Source organism: Hermetia illucens, chromosome 5, assembly GCF_905115235.1.
Source record: "Hermetia illucens chromosome 5, iHerIll2.2.curated.20191125, whole genome shotgun sequence".
Taxonomy (NCBI): domain Eukaryota; kingdom Metazoa; phylum Arthropoda; class Insecta; order Diptera; family Stratiomyidae; genus Hermetia; species Hermetia illucens.
The window spans coordinates 55,127,605-55,149,582 of NC_051853.1; the positions used below are offsets into that span (position 1 = coordinate 55,127,605).

At 43.7% G+C, this 21,978-nt stretch overlaps 1 protein-coding gene across 1 annotated transcript; it reads left to right on the forward strand.

Moving 5' to 3' along the window:
* The first annotated feature begins 224 nt into the window (after positions 1 to 224).
* On the forward strand, positions 225 to 21,673 carry LOC119658096. The gene is made up of 3 exons (XM_038065361.1): positions 225 to 1,079; positions 9,625 to 10,418; positions 21,589 to 21,673. Exons 1-3 carry the CDS (start codon positions 225 to 227, stop codon positions 21,671 to 21,673), a joined length of 1,734 nt encoding a protein of 577 aa, XP_037921289.1.
* The last annotated feature ends 305 nt before the right edge of the window (positions 21,674 to 21,978 follow it).

The following is a 21,978-nucleotide window of genomic DNA, read 5'->3' on the forward strand; positions in this document are numbered from 1 at the left end:
CACCCACATTGGCATGCAAATAAATTGCATTAAAGTAATTATCTCATGGGCTTTTATCTGAGAGCTATTGTCCTAAACAGAAATAATTGAAAATCGATGGTGCTTTCAAAAGGAATATCCTCTCTATTCAAAGGACATCAAACAAACAGACCCATTACTAGCTCTAATTTATAAAGGAATACCACTAGTCAGTTCCGAGAAGCCAACGGAAAAATTCGCCCAAAATGCGGATTATTTTGGGATTACTAATTCTAGTTGCACCTTTGCACACCGAAGGATTTTGTGAAGACCTATTTGGAAAGCCTACTTACAAGACATCGTTATCCGAGGCGGTTGTCAATGTCATCCAAAAGTTCTTCACTGCAAATCAGGCAGATATTCAGATTCTTTCCAGAAAATCCGGAGATGACTTCAGTCTACTCTACCTTGTAAACGAGATCCTTTTTCGTATTCGTGGAGCAATTTCATACATGCATTGGCATGAACATCTTCCCAAACGAATTATGCCAAGCACATACAACATGCTAGTTGTGGATGACTACCGATCCTTCCAAAGAATCTACGAGAGATTATCTAAACGTTCGGTCAACTTTGATGGCTACTTTCTGATTATTATCTCCGAAAACTTAGAGGGAAACATGGAAGCTACTCTGAACCGTATTTTCTTGGACTGCTACAATAGGTATATAACGAATGTGAACATTTTAATAAGGAGAGCCGATCCTGATTCTGAAATAATTGATATGTACACCTATTTCCCCTTCACGGAGACACAATGCCAGGACACCCAACCAGTTCTTCATGATTCCTTCGTGGATGGAAAGTTTTCTTTGAATGTAACTATTTTCCCGAATAAAGTACGGAATATCCATCGCTGTCCATTCACGATAGTTACGTGGCACAATCCACCCCATATGTTCATTAAAAATGAACCAGGAAGATATATCCTTGACGGGATTGATGGAAATATCCTAGGCATCATCCAGAGAAAATTGAATTTCAGTCTGCGGTTCGATTTCAGTGCAGCTAACCGCGGGAATATTTTGCAGAACGGTACGGCCACTGGCGCACTTGCATTGGTAAGGAAATTTTGTAATTTAGAATTTTTAGGACATACAACTCACTATGGACAAAGTTTCACCTGTACGAATTCTCATTAAAAGGTATAATAAGCACATTATCCACAACTTCTCTACCAAATTGGAGTACATAGATATGTTACCCCTTTCAGGACTTTACTCAAAGTACTAGCCATTTGCCATAACGGGGAGATTAATAGGGATGCAAACTGTTCAGCAAGAAGCAAACTAATTTGAAAATCTGCCTGGCTCTAGCTATGCTTGGCTATGAGTGGGCAATTGCAAAAGAAGTGCATTTTTATTAGCAGCACGTGTCGTTGGAAAAGTTCGAATAAATTCTCATAATTACCAAAATTAGTTGGACCTACAAGTAAAAGTAAGGTTTGTATTGCCCGAAGTTCTCTTGATAGCAGGCCGATGTTGCTATGTAAGGTCAAGCAGTCCAATATCCTAATTCCGTGAGCCCGCAACACTGCATAATGCATTTAATGTGAAGGTCGAGTAAAAGGATGTGCAGAACTACATTGAAGACGTCTGCTTGATAAGACCTCGTACCCCAGTAGTGCCCGTACACGGAGCTCTTTCGATTCTGCTAAGCCTGGTCCAACTGTATTCCCTGCTCAGCGCTGACTATGCCCAACAGAAGGGAGGGTCAAATAAAATAAAACTGCGAAGCCCCCATTTTTCCATGAATCACTTTCTACAAGGATAGAAAGCTGTAGCAACTTTTTTAACCGCCAGTTCTACGTTTAGTCTCCAATTGAACTTAACATCCAAGATCACACCCAAATACTTTACATTGAAAGAAGGTAACATTTGTCCGTTATGTTGCAGGTAGTAGAACTCGGCGGTGATGAATATATTAGATTAGCTTTAGTTGGATTTATGCCAAGTCGCCGCCCTGCGACTCACAAACTCACTTTTTCAATCCGATATTTAATAGCGACTAGGGCTACATATTCTCCAAATGTCCACCCATTTTTGTTTGCAAAAAATGCATCCGAACTAGTAACGCCAGAACTTCAGGAGAATACTCCTTTTAGGAAGCATCCTATTTTTAAAGGTACGAGGGGCTTCTATGTTCCCTGGCCACGATCTTGCTGAGTCTTGTGGAGCTGCTGATAATTTCAACGTTGTGACAGAATTCAACCAAGTTTTGGTTGTATAACGTTATACAACCTTGGTATGGCATTAATGGCTGTTCCAGATATTAAAGACCGTTTTATGCACTCTTTAGATCTTTATACCTTTTAAGTATTTAACCAATTTTATTTTTGAATTTAACTTTATTAATTAAACACTTTGTTAATTGACATTGTAGTGGGGTAGTCGTACTAAAACTGCATTCAAATCTCTAAGAGAGAATAATTACAAACGATATTTTTAGTTTTAAGTCACGAGTTCAGATTTGGATACCTCATTTCCCAAACGTTAGAGACAGAAGAGAAGTCTCGCTTCATCTGTTTCTTTTCTGCCCCTAACTCATGGCACACTTTTCTCGCCGGTCCTCCACTCCCGTGGCGTGCTACGCAAAGTGGATAGATCCGCGCCATCTATTCGCTCGCACTCGCAACATTCGAAATAAATTTCGAATGCTGCGAATCCTGCCGCGCCACATCACTCCGCCTCCAGATGAAACCTAGGGGTTTCGGCGACTGATCCCGGAACTTCGTTCGCCGTCAATCCACAAAACGGACACGACGCTGTTTCGGGGCGGACACGGGTTTCAGCCTGGACAGAGAGACCGCCCTCCTGCGTCCACCGATCTCGAGCTGGAAGAAATGTTCTCCCCGCTCGAGAACGCGGTACGGGCCCTCATATGGAGGCTGCAGCGGCTTCCGGACGGCATCCGTCCTGATCAGCACGTGCGTGCATGTGTCCAGTTCCTTGGGCGAACAAGCAGATATGGACGAGTGTCGAGTGGGTGGTGGCGCTTTGATGCGTCGGAGATTGTCCCTCAGCAGACGCACCAACCCCGACTCCGTGAGACCCGATCTCTTGTCGAAAACCGGATCGCTTGGGAGTCTTGGGTTCTCCCCATAAACCAGCTCCGCGGGGCTGGCAGCAAATTCCTCTCGGCGGGTTGTACGAAGGCCGAGTAGGACGAGAGGCAAGACTTGAGTCCAGGACGGGTCGTCGCGTGCCATAATGGCGGCTTTCAGCGTCCGGTGCCAACGTTCTAGCATCCCATTGGACTGCGGGTGGTATGCAGTAGTCCGCTGGCGTTTAAAACCAAGGAGTTTGCCTAACTCGGAGAAAAGGGTGGACTCAAATTGCATTCCCTGGTCAGTGATGACCACTGCAGGGACGCCAAAGCGAGGTATCCACTCTCGACAGAGGGCTTCAGCACATGATTGCGCCGTAATGTCTTTCAGAGGTATTGCCTCAGGCCACCGCGTGAACCTGTCGATGATTGTGAGGCAATACTTATAACCGTGCGAGTCGCGCAAAGGCCCTATTATGTCGAGGTGTATGGTGTGGAAACGCTTGGTAGTGCGGGGGAATGAGCCCACTTCTTTCCTTACATGCCTGGAGACTTTACACTTTTGGCATGCGATGCACTCTCTGGCCCAGGAATTGATATCCTTGTTCATGGAGGGCCAGAAGTATTTTCCGGTGACTAACCGGTTTGTTGTCCTGATGCCGGGGTGCGCCAAGTCGTGAACTGCGTGGAACACTTCCTTGCGAAATGTGGCCGGAATGTATGGCCGAGGTCCCTTTTCCGAGTCTTCGCAGCAGAGCGAGAGGTTTGAGCCGAAGATGGGCAACTCCCGAAATTTGTATTTGGGGTTGGACTTGAGGCTCTGAAGTGCTGCGTCATCCACTTGCGCCTTGGCAATAGCCGAGAAATCGAGTGAGGCGGGGATGTTAACTTCGGAGACACGAGACAAAGCGTCAGCAACAATGTTGTCCTTCCCGGACACGTGCTGGATGTCTGACGTGAACTGGTTTATGAAGCTCAGGTGTCGAAGCTGACGAGGGGACGCTTTGTCGGGCTTCTGTTTCAAAGCGAACGTGAGAGGCTTATGGTCCGTGAACACTGTGAACGGCCTGCCTTCTAGGGAGAAACGGAAGTATTTGATGGACAGGTATGCGGCGAGCAGTTCGCGATCGTAGGTGCTGTAGTTCCGTTGAGCGGGATTCAACTGCTTCGAGAAGAAGCTCAACGGCTGCCAAACTTGGTCCACCTTTTGGTGAAGGGCAGCACCTACTGCGATGTCAGAGGCATCAACAAAAACGGCTAGGGGTGCATCTTGCAGAGGGAATGCCAAGAGTGTAGCGTCAGCCAGTTGTTGACGGGATTTGTCAAACGCGCAGATAGCCTCTTCAGACCACACGATCTCTCGTGTGTCCTTAGTTTTGGGGCCAGACAAGTACGCGTTCAAAATGGACTGGAGATGGGCGGCCTTGGGCAGGAAACGACGGTAGAAGTTCAGCATGCCCAAGAACCTCCTCAACTCCCTCACTGTCTTTGGACGCGGGAAGCTTGTTATCGCTTGCACCTTGTCTGGGTCGGGCTGTATTCCTTCAGGGGAAATGAAATGGCCGAGGAATCTCACCTGTTGTTGAAGGAATTTGCATTTCTCAACGTTTAGGACTAAACCGGCCTCAAGGAGACGTTGAAAAATGCACTCGAGATGGGCTAAGTGCTCAGACTCAGTGGAAGAAGCGACCAAAACATCATCCAAATATACGAAACAGAACTCAAGGTTTCGCAGGACTGAGTGAATGAACCTTTGAAAGGTTTGCGCCGCATTGCACAATCCGAAAGTCATCCGGGTGAACTCGAAGAGTCCAAAGGGTGTGCATATTGCCGTCTTTGGAATGTCTTCAGGAGCTACTGGGATTTGGTGATAAGCCTTGGTTAAGTCCAAGGTCGAAAAGATGCGGCAATTCGCGAGGTGATGCGCAAAGTCGTGGATGAGTGGAATTGGATATCGGTCAGGAACAGTCTGTGCATTTAGCCTTCTGTAATCCCCACATGGGCGCCATTCGCCGTTTGGCTTAGGGACCATATGCAGTGGGGAAGACCAACAGCTGTTTGAGGGCCTGCAGATACCCTGTTGAACGAGTTGTTCAAACTCTTTCCGTGCAATTGCCAGTTTCTGAGATGGTAGAGGACGCACCTTCGAGAAGATCGGGGAACCAGTAGTGATAATGTGGTGCTGCACATTGTGCTTCACTGGTTTGGAGAGACTACAGTTGGTAGTAATCTGGCTGAACTTTTGGAGAAGTGCCCGAACACGAGAGTCGGTAATGTCTTCTAATAGAACGGAAAGATTATTGCCTGGGTGAGATACCATATGTCCCGACGAATTAAGGTTGGTCATGGAATCTATAAGAGACTTGTTTTGCAAGTCCACCAGCAATCCATAGTGACACAGGAAGTCTGCGCCTAGTATGGGGAAGCTGACATCCGCCAGGATGAAACGCCACGCAAATCTCTAAGAGAGAATAATTACAAACGATATTTTTAGTTTTAAGTCACGAGTTCAGATTTGGATACCTCATTTCCCAAACGTTAGAGACAGAAGAGAAGTCTCGCTTCATCCGTTTCTTTTCTGCCCCTAACTCATGGCACACTTTTCTCGCCGGTCCTCCACTCCCGTGGCGTGCTACGCAAAGTGGATAGATCCGCGCCATCTATTCGCTCGCACTCGCAACATTCGAAATAAATTTCGAATGCTGCGAATCCTGCCGCGCCACACCTTCATGGTGATGACGGCTATTTTCACCGGTTGTGGGCTTAATATATTCCTAGGACCTGGTAACCGCAGGGCTGGCGTGCATCGTCGATCCATCTATCAATTCCGTCAATCATAGATTGCTACCAAAGCTTTACATGGTTCGCTTCCGATTGTACGAAAGCAGATTCTCAACGAACATACAGTATTTGCGGGTAATTCAAATCAAACTCACTTTCCCACTACTACTAATGACTGGCCGTTGCTTAGATATTTTTTTTAACTTGCCGACTTTTGTTGGTCAGTAAGTCTTCAAGTGCAGATTGAGTAGGTAGTCGCCAGGATTCAACTATCGCTTGTTGTTAATACAGTTTGAATTTGCCGTTCTTCTCTAGGCGCCTCCTCTTACACCTTCATTGTGACTGTTCTAGGGAGTGATGTACTGCACAGGAATATCTTCCCTTCCAAGTTGCTTAAAGCATCGGATTCCACGGTGGCTAAGCGGCACTTGAATGATATCGGGCGGTAGCCTGTTTCGCAGTCCTAAAGGCCGCCAGTGCTGGGGTTCTAAGTCCCGGCTCCGATTGTTTACTCGTCCTTCCATCGTCCATATAGGTTAATTGCTTTAAGTCTACTAGTAATCTGTATTTACAGGTAGATGTTTTTCTCTTATCTACCATGCTGCACATAGAGATATCCATGCACACAAAATTCAACAGATAGGGTAGGTTGGTCGTAAGTATCAGTGGTCGCTTCGAGGAACCCTACTAAGTGCTTTTGTGCGCCGTTTTTATGCCACCAACTCCTAAGAAGATGACTTACGTCGTAAGACCAAAAGGAGCAGAGTCCGGTCGGCACAGATCTTCAAAGCAGGTGTGTAGCATTCACAATGGATAACAGCTTGTCCACCGTGTCACTAAAGATCTTCATGAGGTCCTCAAAGGGTGATTTACGTAGCATCCGCGCCCTGGGTTCAGCTAAAACTGGGCAATCGGAAAGGAGATGCCTTAGCATTTCTCCATTGAAAGGCTTTCAGTATCGCCAGTATTTCCTCTTGGAATACACTAGCAGATCCTGGACGAAAGTTCGACTTGGCTACACTCAAGGAAACTCCCGCACCGCTCCACAGATCATCTTTGATATGTTAGTGAAGAATATTGCATCATAACTCTCCAACACATCGCCGGTCTTCTACTCCGCCCTAGTTGAAAAGTCCACAACACAGTTGGTCGTGAAGTTCGCCTTGCGTACAATGCAATCCGTTGGGGACGCCTACAGTGCAGGATATTACTAAGGCTGTAGGGCTGACAGCAGTGCTCACTAAAGCGTATATAATGTGGAGCTTCGGACGAAGAGATGCAGGAGTACATTGAGCGCATCTGTTGGTCAGGACTGCAACTGGCAGCCGCACACGCAATTCTTTGTATTTTTTGAATTGCATTTTGTATATTTTGCTTAGCGGTTGTGTACATCTAGAGAATCAACAACCGGAGACCCCAATTCCTCTTGCAGGCGAAGAAGGCTATGCGGGCCTCCTCACCCCTCAGTTCTACGTTCAGTCTCCAATTTAACTCAAGATCGAGGGTCACATCTAGATATTTTACATTTGAGGAAAAAAATCAATCTTGTTCGTTTACCGCCCAACCCTCCTCCGTCCATCCCAGACCTACCTTTCCCACCGTTCCTTGCATGATTTCACTCAAAACTGGGAGAAGCATACCTAACACCAATATCACCAAATTATTAACATACCACACAACCTTCACCCACTCCTGGATCCTTCTAGCTCTTCCGGTATGAAAATCACATGTGCGCAGACCTCGACCTTTGACTCCAACTCGTCTGTCCTGCGAGTTTCGCCAATTTGCGCACTGGGGAGTTTCTTCTGGGTGGCTTGACCAAATTTAGACTAAAAAGTATCCTGTCATCTGAATAGGATCTCTAGTCAGACACTCTCCTGTTCTACACCCTGAAATCCACAGTGTTGGTAAATAGGACAATATCAAGGAACTTCTCCCATATGTCACAGTCCCCTGAGCTGGGAAAATGGAAATCGAACTGACTGCCTCTTTTATACACCAACAATTTGTATGTTTGTGTCAATAATATAATCAAAGAGAGACTCACCTCCTTTACTGATTTCCTAGATGCCCAAAGCGTATACCTTACATTGACGTCGAAGCCTATCAACATGTCGGCCGTCATTACTGCAATGGAGGACCTCAAATGTACACGTTCTCCGCTTACGTCTGTTCCATTTTGACCACAGACACCCAGTCCGAATATAAAAAAGCGTGCAGGCTCTTCTTGACCTGCAGGCTTTCTGTGTCTGTCCCGACCAATGTCGCTTGTGTTATGCATTATTTTAATATATGCTTTAAAACCCATTGGGAGTTCGAGAGATCGTAAGATCGGACTTGACGAATTATGCAACCTCAACCTGAAGCATAGTAAGGCCAGGCCGCCCATATGTGACAACTACTGGCCTATTCTGACGATATCGACATCATGGGAAGAACCACCGGAGTCGTACAAACTGCCTTCATCCAGATCGAGCAGGCGGCCCGAGATCTTGGGCTGGACATCAATGAAGGCAAAACAAAATATATGGTGGGAACGTCAGCACCGAAGACCAACCAACCAACAACATCAACACGCACTGGTCAAACAGGAAGAATAAGGATAGGAGAATACAACTTTGAGACCGTTGACAATTTCTCCTATCTCGGTCGAAAATCACAACCGATAATAGCTACGATGATGAAATCCGCCCACGGTTGTTGTCAGCCAACAGAGCCTATTTCAGCTTGCAAAGACTGTTCCGCTCCGCACGTCTCGCCATTGGGTCAAAGCTCTTACTGTACAAGACTATGATTTTGCCAGTCCTCATGTATTCCTCGCAAACTAGGGTTCTTAGCAAGAAAAATTGCGAACTCTTGACCGCGTTCGAGAGAAGAATCCTCCGAAGAGTTTTTGGCCCCCTACATGAGGATGGACGATTCCGTAGCCTACACAATGACGAAATCTATGAGCGATACCATGACCGTCCGGTTGTGGATAAAATCCGGCTCAATAGGTTACGGTGAGCGGGTCACTTAACCCGTATGGATGGGGAAGATTCCACCCGGAAAGTCTGAAAGGGCAATATCTATGGTAGAAAAAGAAGACGAGGCAGACCCTGCCTAAGATGGAGCGATGGCGTAGGCAGGACGCCAGACAGCTTTTAGGGATATCGAATTGGTGGACCTCGGCGCAAAACCGGGATGTCTGGAGTTCCTTATTAAGGCAGGCCTAGACCGGATACCGGTTGTTGCGCCGTTGATGATGATGAAAATTGAGACTGCTTACAGTAAATTCGAACTCACTAGTCTAGATATAAGAAGTCTTCAAGTATTCCGCAGCTCTCCTGCGTTCGGCATCGTCCTTACCCAAGACATCCTCGTCTGTAATTAGTCCTAAATATTTGATGACCGGTTTGTAGGTAATTAAATGACCCCCAATTTTAATGCAAGCGGAATTTGAGGAGGCAATGCATTTCCTGAATCCGTCGTCGGTGTCACACCAGAGCCTTCGTTCCTGCAAGTATCTATCGACAATAGCAGCGAATAGCTATGTGTACCAAACGTCGTTAGGAACTTTTGGGTAGGACCCATTTTGCCGAATTGTATGTATTTCCTCCGTCTAGTGTCACCTTCATACAATATTTGCTGGTACAATCCTTTCCGTGAATTGCATTTTCGTAAAAGGATACCATACTGTCGACCTGAATGGCCTCAACAATTGGAAGCACTAGGCATTAACCACCTTCTACCGCTTCCATGATGCTAAATGCTAAATCATATTCTACATTCTCGTTTCAGATTCTCAATGGACACGGTAATATTACTATCTGCGCACATGGATACGTGTTCACACGGCCATCAAGGATATCAGCAAGTACAAACTATTTCTCGGCATCTGTTGTGTTCGCCATCCCCGCCCGGAAGTGTTACTCATCCTTCGAGAAGTTATTTTTCGTATTCAAACACGCTGTTTGGTACCTCACCCTCGGAACCTACGTCGCAGCTATTATTCTAGTAGCGGTTGCACGATTTTTCAGCAAAAAAGTCGTGAATTTCATCATAGGAGATCGCAATGATTCACCTTATTTAAACATGTTCACCATCTCAACTGGAGTACCCGTCTACAGACTACCTAAACGCAATTTTGCTCGATATCTACTGATGGTTTGGACATTAAGTTGGTTGGTTCTCAGAAGTGCCTACCAAGGTGCCCTTTTCCATTATCTCCAAAAAAGTGAACCGCGTCCGCAAGTGTTAACACTGATGTCCTTATTGAACAATGGTTTCACTCTATTCGTGCCTGAAGATTGCTTGCCGTGGTTTTCAGATTTCCCAGAAATCAGGCGACGCGTTGCCTTAATGAACATGAGCCTTTGGGAGTATTTCGAAAAGATGCAAGATCCCGAATATAAGGGAGTCGTTCTGACTACAGATATCCAGATTGACTACTACAATCACCGCAACCGAAATAAGACGCAAATTAAAAGCCTGGAAGAAAGAATGTTCAGCTCACCGCAAAACATTTTCTACCCAAAATATTCGTACTTGGTCACCACAATTGATCTGATTATTCAAGACTGTCTCTCCGGGGGGTTGGTCACTCACTGGGTCAAAACTTTCTTACATGAACCGGCTTCAGAGAGTTCTACGGCGCATAATCCGATTTCTTACTTTGATTTGAAAGGAGCTTTCTGGTTAACTTCGATGCTTCTATTGCTCTGTATCCTCATTTTCTTTCTTGAACTGCTAACGTGGAAAATGAGAAATGCATGGATTGTGAAAATTTGCAGAAGAAAAATCCCAGTCAATAACAGAAACGTTCACTAAATTTTATATGATCAACTGTAGTTTTGAGAATATTTTAAAATTAAACTGCTAATCACTAGGCGTAGGAAATAGAGTTCTCTACGCTATCACAAAATTGTCACAGAGTCCTTTTCGAAAAACACTGTGCTGTGTCAGTTTCACTTACTTTAAATGTAGTGAATGTGTCTTAAAAGTTCGCACCTAATATTGTTTTGTTATTACGCCACTAGAGAGAGAGTTCAAAATATATATGTAATACTCCATGTAAAGATATTATCTTGAATGGGAAAATAAAGGACATGAAATATATAAAATGTGTCTGTAGTTGGTGGTCTCATTTTTGTTTAATTTGATTTGCGATAAATATACTTAACACATAGAACACCAGCTTGGCCAGGATCTTTCGCATAGAAAGTGTAGATAACCCTGGATATATGATATAACTCGCGCTCGTACCTACCCTCTCATGAGAGGTTCTGAAACGAAGCAAGCAATAGAGCTACAGCTTTCCCACATTTTGTTTACCCTCTATTTACCAGATTTGGTTCTTGCGAGCCTTTCCAATGATTCGCGGCTTGGACAAAATGCTTAAGATGTAACGGGAGGATTGCCTTGGCAAATCGTCATTAATTGAGCGTTTTTTAAGGTTTTGCGTAAAACGAAGCGTTACTAGAATCGATTCGATGTCTGCCTGTTTTTCTTTTTCTGTTTATAGATATGGAAAGCATCACCTCCCCTCACCCGCTATGCTTCACGGATCTATCTAGAGGCAATACATCACGAGATGGATTAAAGTCCTACCGGCTTACCCTTACGGTGAGCGTTGCTCCCTCCCTGCCACTTTTTCGCTAGCGCTCTAACCTTCGAAGCTCCTCCTGAGTACAGCTTATGGTGCCAATAACTGCGTTTTACATTTCTTGGGATCTCCGTTTGTAAGGGTCTTGTCAAGAGAAGTTGAAGCTGTTCCCTTTCATTTGTAAATCTCGGACATACGAAGACTATGTGCTCCGGGTCCTCGTATTCGTTTATACACTCAGGACAGATGGGAAAATCGTCATTTCCAAAACGATGTAAATATCTGCGGTACCCATCATGTCCAATTAGAAACCGGGTCAAGTAATATAGGACATCTCCATGGCTGCGCATAATCCAAAGATGCGTATTTGCAATCGTCCACTACCCCTTGTGAGAATTATCCCAAAGTTCCCGCCACCCCTAATTGTGCGCACTCTTTCTTCTCGTCGTCGATCTTCAGCATTATGGTTACTACGTGCTTTCCAATTGAATAGTCATCCCATCAAAATCAACCAAAATATCAATGGGCACCACTCCCGAGACTACGAAAGCTGCTTCGTCTGACGTTGTTCGGAATGCGCTAACGACTTTTAACGCACTCAGACGACATACTGAAGATTATTTTCTCCTATACGCCTGAACCTTAAGGACTTTTGTCCAAACAAGTGCTGCATACAGTAAAATGAACGAACACACTCTGGCTACCAACAACTTTCGTTGCTTTATCGCCCGCGTAGCTCAAGTGTACCTTGAAGGCCAATCGATGATCCAGCATAACGCCGAGGTGTTTGATGAAAGGATTGGACTCAACATTACAAGCTGCCCCATACGAAACCGTAGAATTTCTTTCAGTTTACTGTTGCTGACCAGTACAGCCTTGGTTTTGTGTTCCGCCAATTCAAATCGATGTGATACCAACCAATCCTTGATCAACCTAACCGATGTCTCACATGCCCAGGTAACATTCTCCAGGTGTCTGTCTACTACAACAATTGCAATGCCGTCTGCATTGCAGATAGGAGTAGCTTGTCACGGAAGTTTGATGTTCACCACATGATCATCACGTTCCAAAGCAGTGGCCGCAGCACTGAACCTTGGGGCACTCCGCCGGTTATCAAATATTCATCTGGGCCTACGTCGGTGTCATAGAAGTGCTTTCCACGAAATAATTCTTGACGATTAGCTGAATATACGTGGGAACATTCAGCTGGCTTAAGAATCTTATTATATACCGTCATTGCGCTAAGTTAAAAGTATTCCTCACGCCGAGGGTGAAGATGAAACAGTATTTTTTGATACCGCCCTGCCACCTTATACCTGCAATTGCTTCCTCCTCCAAATTGACTACTGCGCTGCTAACATCCACCGGCGCGAAAACCGTATTGTTCTGTGGACATATTTTCTCCACAATTTGAAGCAGCCTGTTGCTTATAATGCGCTCCAGTAACTTTCCCATACAGTCAAGCAAACAAATGCGATGATACGACGATGGCACTTCAAGTGGTTTACCACTCTTTGGTAACAGAGCATTTGCCTTTTGCACTGAGCCGAAAAGGTGTCCTCTTCCAAGCAGGCACTGAAACTGGAAACGACCCACTCTTTTCTTGCTTTTATCGCCGCCATCAAAGCTACGTTCCGGTATTCCGCCCAGCCCGGGTGCTTTTTAGCCCCTACCTTTTCGCAGGCAATAGTAAGCTCATCCTCTGTTATACTTGGCATATCCTTCTTGCTCTCTTTCGGTCTCAACAGTGCAATTGCTTTGCTATGGGAATAGAGTGGGCACTATTCTTCGCAATAAAACAGAGCATTTTATCTGCGTTCTGGTTCCTTTGAACTTAGCCATTGCCGCTCTATAGGCTCCTCCCCTCAGGTTGATGTCGGCCTCTTCGCAGAGTTCCTTAAAGGAATTCTGTTTACTTTCGCAGATCGCCTTCCGCAGCTCTCTTCGACTAGTTTTGTACCTCGCCTTTCTCTGTGCAATTTCCTGCCCATCATTTACGCGTTGGTAGGTTCTTCTCGCTTGCAGTCAAATGGCACGCAGTCGTCTGATTTCGCATTGCATCACGGTGAGCATTATCTCGGCGCCTTGACATAGAGGCATCACATGGTTGCGACCATGTTTCTGACAATTTGCTCTGAATTTTCACTCGCTGTACTTGTTGGTGCGGAATTATCCTTAAATATCTCGGTGAGCATTTCCGCGTCAAACATCTTTTTCGTCCGGCATAACTTTATGTCTTTCGGATGCCCCTTTCTCATGTTCTCCGTTATACTAAACTGTATAGCTTTATATTCGCTATGCATGTTCTGTTCACTAACTCGCCAGATAATATCCCTCATCGAGAGTTCGGGGACTAGCCCGAAGTAATGTGACAAACGGTTCCAGGCTAGCTCTCTGGGGAGGTGTTTAGTTGGTAGTCCAACGACGTACCGAATCGGGAATCCAACACTGTTTGCGTAAATGCATTCACCTACCCTACCCCAAAAAAAAATGTCCCTCATCAATACACCGCTTATGAAATCTACCACTGAATCTATCCTTCCTTTCCGGAAGGTATTGGTACTTCCGATATTAGCAAGAACCAGGTCCAGCGAAGAAAAAGCTTCCAGCAAGACTGACTAGGCTGACCCTGACCAATGTGCGAGGCCAGATAAAAGCAGCAGGATCACTTTCAAGACCATTCGACATCAACAACGGTCTACGACAAGGGGATGCCCTATCATGCGTCCTCTTTAACCTGGCCCTCGAATAAGTGATCCATGATGCTGATGTAAATGCAAGAGGTACGATCCTCTTTAAGTCCACCCAACTACTGGCCTATACTGACGATATCGACACCATGGGAAGAACCACCCGAAACATACAAACTGCCTTCATCCAGATCGAGCAATCGGCGCGAGATCTTGGGCTGCACATCAATGAAGGCAAGACAAAATATATGGTAACAACGTCAGCACCGAAGACGAACCAACCAACAACATCAAACCGCAGTGGTCAAACAGGAAGAATAAGGATAGGAGACCGTTGACAATTTTTCCTATCTAGGGTCGAAAATCACAACCTATAACAGCTACGGTGATGAAATCCGCGCACGGTTGTTGTCAGCCAACAGAGCCTATTTCAGCTTACAAAAACTGTTCCGCTCGAAACATCTCACCATAGAGTCAAAGCTCTTACTGTACAAGACTATGATCTTCCCAGTCCTCATGTATTCCTCGGAAACTTCGCAGAGTGTAGCAACTATAGACATGAATACCGTTAATTCTAGCTCTTACGTGCCCATTACCATTGCGGTCATTTTTTTTCGAACGGGTATGGTCCTGCCGTCTAAATTGCGCACTCTTCACTTTTATCCGTGGCCATGTTTTCCTCTGAATTGTTCGCTAATAATCGCCATGTCCACATCGTAACATATGTAAATAGGTTTGCGGTAAAATATTTATAACAGTATTAAAACTGTATAACGCTCTTCTAATAAATCAGGTCTACCAATGCCACTCTAAGTACTAAGTGGCGGCACACATTGACTTGTTGGTCGTGATACAGGGGGAATCGTCTAAGACCATGGCCGATCAGACCCGAGTCCTGACGAGACTGATCTGAAGTGACTTCATTATCTGGTACCATAGGAACTGAAATAGTCTTCCTAGTTCATATTCCATCACTTTTCTTATAGAATTTTCCCATTGCTCCTGATTTGTTACTATCTTAGGCAAAATATCTTGTCTACAATTCTTAGGCACTTATTTACCAATAACATGCTTATATTTGGTTCTTGATGTCTCTCACCACCAGGATTGCCTTGAACGATTGTCGTAATACTAATGCTTAAAGTGTAACGAAGATAATCCGTTCTTCTCGACAAGAAATATGTTTGCCGTACATACGAATTTCTCCCCTGCATTATAGCGAACCCTTAATACCAGGAAATTACTAGCGCTGTCATCAGATGACCATTGTTGACTATAATGGAGAAATTATAGGTTTCAGCGGAGAAATTGCAAGACCGTGCAGCGGCCACGCCGACATGCCGTTCCTTAAAATGTAGCATCAGCACGAGTTCACAACCGTACGAATATGACAACCTAATCGCCTGATTATGATATTTCCAGCAACATCTGCAAGAAGCCCAAGTCCCCTCCCTGCATAGATACTGAGGAAAGGCGTAATGTCGGAAACGCATTAAAATTTATTTCGCATTCTTTGAAAGTTGAGTATGGATTCTGCACCATCTGCGGAGGCGCCGTCAGACAACCCTCAAACGGGAAGGATGAACTCTCCCGGCTCATGTCATTCTGGAAGATACATCAACTGCGCAGAAAACCCCGCTGATAAGCATAGCCCTTAACTCAGAGGTTGCTGTTCTCTATGCATTCAAGCGATTAAATAGGAATTTCAGTCATTGAATTGCTTAAATGGGCATTTCAATTTTTCCATAGCGGTCCCAGTCGGCAATGCACAGATCAGACATCAAGGAAGAATGAAATCTACCCTGGCCGAAGATTGGGTCAATCCAAGAGCACTTGGCGCAGAACAGTAATGAAGGAATGCGTGCGTCACGGAAAGTCCTGGATGGAGCTAAAGTGCATTTTGAGGCAACCACGAACGATGGCGCGTTGGTGTGGTTGACGCACTTTTCCCCACCAAGAGATAAATAGCAACCATCTATACATGTACGATACTCGCCTCAATGGGAATGAAAATTCAACTAACTACTTGACTTCGAATTACTTGAAAAATACCACATCCAAGGAGAATATTAAAAGTCATACAATACAACTACTGTTGCAAACCAACTGCAACTAATGGTGGCTTTCACCACAGCCACGAAAACCCTCATTTAGCCGTGGCCCTACATAAGTCAGAACTAAACTCTGCTAACAGCAGAAAATTGGAGATATCCATCCAAATGATCGCTTTCTCCTAACCTGTCTCCAATTCACTTGGAAGCGCAATGGAAAACAGCTAAATGTGCACATAGACTTGACATCATTGGAACTTAAAAGATCACCAATCATTATATATTTTTTGTTTGTCATAATCACCATCATCATCATCAACGGCGCAACAGCAGGAATCTGACCTAGGCCTGTCTTAATAAGGAACTCCAGACATCCCCGTTTTGCGCCGAAATCCACCAATTCGATATCCCTATCTGGCGTCCTGACCTATGCCATCGCGCCATCTCCGGCAGGGTGTGTCCTTATAGACTTTTCGGGCTGGATCATCCTCATCCATATGGATTAAATGACCCGCCCATCGTAGATTTTATCCACAATAAAACGGTCATGATATTGCAACATGGATTTCGGCATTATGTAGTCTACGAAATCGGCTATCCTCATGTAAGAGCCAAAATTCTCTTGCCTTCATAAAGGGACTGACCAAGATCCCGCACGAAATGCTGCCTGCTTGATCTGTTGTTATTTATTTTTCCCATAATGTTAATATCGTTAGCATAGACCAGTAGTTGGGTGGTCTTGAAGAGGATGGCACCTCTCGCATCTACATCAGCATCGTGAATCACTTTTTCCGTTGCCAGATTAAAAAGAATGCATGATTGGGCGCCGAATTCTTTACTGGCCGTATACAATTTTACCTTCGCTATACTATCATGGGCGGCCTTAAATTCCTTAAAAAGATGATGCAATAGATAGCCATATTCCAACAGTTTTTTCATCGATTACCGTACAAAGAAAACCTTATCTATTGCTGCCTGGACTGAAGCCTCTTTGATATGGGCCGAAGATGTCCTAATCATCTGGTATAATCTGACCTTGAAAGTTGGCAGAGAACATCTTATAGATGGTAATCAGCAACGTGTACCACCCTAACACATCGTTCAATAAGTCCCGGGACTAACTATGAAAACAACATTTTATCGGCAAAATTCTTTATTATTCATCAACATAATCTCCTTCAAGTGTAATACAATCATTCCAGCGCTTCTCTAACTTTTCAATGCCTTGTTTGAAGAACGATTTGTCTTTTGACTCAAAATGAGCCTCAATAGCAGCGATCACCTCCTCATTTGAGCCAAATCTTTTTCCCTGGAGCATCTTTTTGAGAACCGCAAAGAGCCAGTAGTCGCTGCAGGCCAGATCCGGCGAGTACGGAGGATGAGGAAGCAGTTGGAAGCCTAATTCGTTGAATTTGGTCATCGTTTTAATTGACTTGTGGCACGGTGCGTTGTCTTGATGAAAGATGACTTTTTTCTTCTTCATGTGTAGGCGTTTTCTCGCTATTTTGGGCTACAAACGATCCAATAACACTATGTAGTAGTCGCTATTGATGGTTTTTCCTTTTTCTAAATAGTCAACGAAGATTATACCATTCGCATCCCAGAATACGGACGCCATCACTTTGCCGGCCGGCTGTTGTGTTTTTGGAAGCTTCGGGCGGCTTTCGCCGGTCGTACGCCATTCAGCTGACTGCCGACTTGACTCCGGAGTGAAATGGTGAATCCATGTTTCGTCCACTGTCACATATCGATGCAAAAAATCCTGGTTATTGCGAATAAACAGTGCCAAACAGCTCTTCGAATCATTGATACGTTGTTGCTTTTGTTCCATTGTGAGCAAACGCGGCACCCATTTGAAAAAAACCTTTTTCATAGCCAATTTTTGGTGCAAAATAGTAAATGCACTTCCAGTTGATATGTTCACCATCTTAGCTATCTCGCGCACTTTCATTTTGCGGTCACCCATCACGATTTTCAATACTTACATGGTGTTTTCAGGAGTTACTGCCTCATTTGGCCGACCCGAACGTTCCGCATCATTTGTATCAGCACGACCGCGTTTCAAGTCAGCATACCACTGGCAAATGGTTGTTTTCGACAGAGTAGAGTCTGGATAATGTTTTTCAAGCCATTGCTGAGCTTGAACAATGTTTTTTTTCCATTAGAAAACAATGTTTTATCAACATACGAAACTCGTTTTGGTCCATTTATTCACGATTGCAAAGGTAGCGTCACTTTAACCACTATAGCTTTCTTGGTTATGTTTCGAATTACATCAAATTTTGACAGATCTTATCTGAAGGTTGGTACTTCTGAACCTTGGTATATAAATGGCATTATTAGCGCCATCTCTACGCTAGGCCCGGGACTAATTGAACGATTTGTTATAATTGGTGCAATGCACAATATCCCCCTTTTTAGGTGTGGGACAGATAAGGCTACCTTGCTAATCATCAAGCATTGAATCGCTATGCTACACCTTGGGCTTAAGTTCATGAACCACTTGGTGTAGTTGTTCGCCTACATTGTTGTTAATGACTTCAGTTTCCACCCTCACCTGATTGTCAAAGAGGATTTTAGGCGGTCTTTTTATTCCAACTCGAAGCAGTATACCAACGAAGTAGTGTTCTGAGCCTACATTGATCCCCTTTATTTTCGGACATTCATCAAGGCTGAGAGGTGGCGAGATTCAATTCAATTCGTTGCCAATTCGGTGGAAAGTGGTGGAGAGGCTCACGTTTGTTTGTGGACTGCTTTCCGCGCTAACTGGTTACATTCAATAACCATTTCGTGCGACACAAAAATTCAGTTCCTTCGATATTAGTGAAGCAATGAAGACCACGCGATTTTTGACCCTGCCTGTCTCATCACAGTAAAGCACTGTTTAGAGTTGATCTTTTGGAATCTAAGGATCTTCTACAGGACATGCTCCAATTCATGTTAATGAAATAAGTGCAATAGATATAAATGACAATAGAATCGAGTTAATCAGATAAAACTAAATTCGAAATTTTCTTAATTGGTAAAATCGAAGGACCATATAAACTTCTATAGATATTACCAGACCAATTATTCCTCCTAGTTTATCTGGAATTGCATGGAGAAAGTATCATTCAAGTTGAATATGAACCAGTGTGACAAGAGGACACGCTGGAATAAAATTATCTGATTTTCTATAATATCTTCCGATACCCGATAATGGCGTTAACCTGATTCAATTCGCTGATGAGATGCTTATTTTGACATCAAACCTCCACCCCAACAAGGCAGCCAAAGCGGTTGAGAACTACATTGTGTAATAGATCTCCGTAATTGGGAAATTAAGATAAACGAGGTAAAAACGCAAATCTGCATCTTTGGGAGAAGATGTAGATATTTAGGCTCTAGAGCTAAACGATTAAAAATGATAATCGGGAACACCACAGTGAGCTGATCTAGCTCGATCAAATAAGACCCATTATTTGCTACGGAGCACCAACTTGGATCACCAGATAGAATGTGAGGCATTCGAACACCAAATTCTTAGACACTGTAGCGGCTTTTCTTACAACTGGCAAATCAAAAAGGTCGGTAAAAACGCCGAAACGTATTGGCGAGCGAAAGTGAAAGCACTACAAGAATACGTTCTCAGTCTACTAGAAAAGCTCTTCAAAAGAACGGAGAACCACCCTAACCCACTAATTGATTAAAACCCAAAATCCTCATCCTCTTTGATACTCCTGGCCTAGTAGAGATAGATAGAGGTTAAGCACAGGTGATTGTAATGTGATTATTGTATTTATTAGTTGAGTATTTATTGTACGTTTGGTTAAGCTAGGTTAAGTTAGAATAAGGTACATTTAACTAGGTTAAGTAAGTAAATTTTCAACTTTCTCACCCCTTTAGTGTGGACGCAATTTTTTCTTAATCAAAAGGTATTACCAAAATTGGCAAGATCAATGTATATCTATAATCACATACACAGTAGAGTAGACTACAGAGAAGGTCGGGTTAGCCAAATAATATAATAGTCACCCATTTTATAGAGTTAAGAACAATTAGCTATTATCTAAGCTAGGCTTAAGTAAACGTTGTCTAGTAGTGATTATTGAATAAATAATGACGAATTAGAGGCTGACCTACAGGAAGCGCAGATAATGAAGACAACGTTAAAGGGTTACGTTCGTTGCAAAAACCTTAATCTAGAATGCTTATTCCCAATATCCATCAAATATTGAAGCTGCTCTTGGACGATTGGTATTTGACCTCCCGCTCCTGAACGACCCTTCCCCTTGACAAAATATAATTAAATTATCCATATGCCCCCACCTCTTTAATTCAGTATGTAAGCTCCTCCCTGTCTCTCGGTTCGGGTCCCAACACAACCGCTCCATTTTCGCCCTATGACCCTTCTATTCGTCTTACCGATAAATGCCCCTTCCTTAACTTTTAAACACAGTCTATCTAAAAGTACCTTTCCTTACAAGTATAAGGAGGTCGGTTAAATTCATTCCTTAAAAATTACCGTCAAATATCACTCCTTTGCTTTTTGACAGAAATTTTCAAGAAGTATTTCGAAGGCTATGTTTTGTCTTATTGGAGTTTATTGAATTGCCACTAAATCAGTGAATGAAAGAAAAGGATGCGCACAAGATATAAGCTGGTTTCTCCAAAAAGTTTGATTTCTTTGACCACACCATACCCCTCCTCTTCCCCCTAGACTGAGATATTACATATTCGACAGAGAAATTAGAGCCTCCTCCAACAATTGCGTCTCAACACCCGTTTGTTCTTTATCGGAGATATCCCAGGGTTCCATTATTAGTACATTCTCTCCCGTTCTTCATTAATGATCTTCTGCTAACCTACTTGTCTCTGCCTTTGAAGCTGTTTGCTATTGTTATCTCGCCTATTAAGGATAATCGCCTACAATCGACCTCGAACCACTTAATTTTTTTATCCCTTTTAGTTAATTTTAAAGTTAAGCATTGCTGAATGTTGTAGTACTTCGATGGGGGACCAAACGAAAATTTTGTTGCCTCTTTTTTTCCTTTTTTAAACAAATATAAAATAAATTGTAATATTGGATCCGATACCGATGGAAACTTTGCCTTAAAGTCAAAGTTTTCCACACAAGAAAAACAGAATAATTTTCACATCAACTTTCGGATCCCCGATTTGTGTAACGTGTTTTCGATAACTGGATCCATTACAATCTCAATATCTTGGCAACTTGAGGCAATCGCGTGAAAATATTTAAAACGTTTGCCTTATTTCTGAGTAAAGTATCGCCAGAGTCCCAAAACCGTTCTCAGTCTTACCACTTTCACTATAGACAACACTGATGTCCTTCATACAGTTTAGGCTGCTGAATTGAAAGGGACGTGAAAATTTAGAATTATTGACTTCTACCACATCTCTAATTATTCATTCTTGATAGCTATGCTGTTGCAGACATCACATCACCCCCCTACAATAGTAGGTTTATTCGCTTAGCATCGAAAGCAGGAAAGAAGGAAAAGTAGAATAGAGAAATGCAATAAAATAACCGAAAGATGAATGAAAACCACAAAGGCACGGCAAACCACAGGCTACAAGACCGAGGCTAAAAAACCTAACCGCGACCAAACACTCACCCACTGCCAGGAGAACTGAATTCCACCGTTAAACAAACCAGGTCGAATAAGAAAGGACATTGCTCATACCAAACGCGGTTACAACTTAATTGCTACAGAAGACTCGCTAGTAAGAATCGGCCCTTTCTCGTCGATAATACTGACTATTAACATATTCAATTTGAGCCTTCACATGTGCAGTTCCTACTAATTAA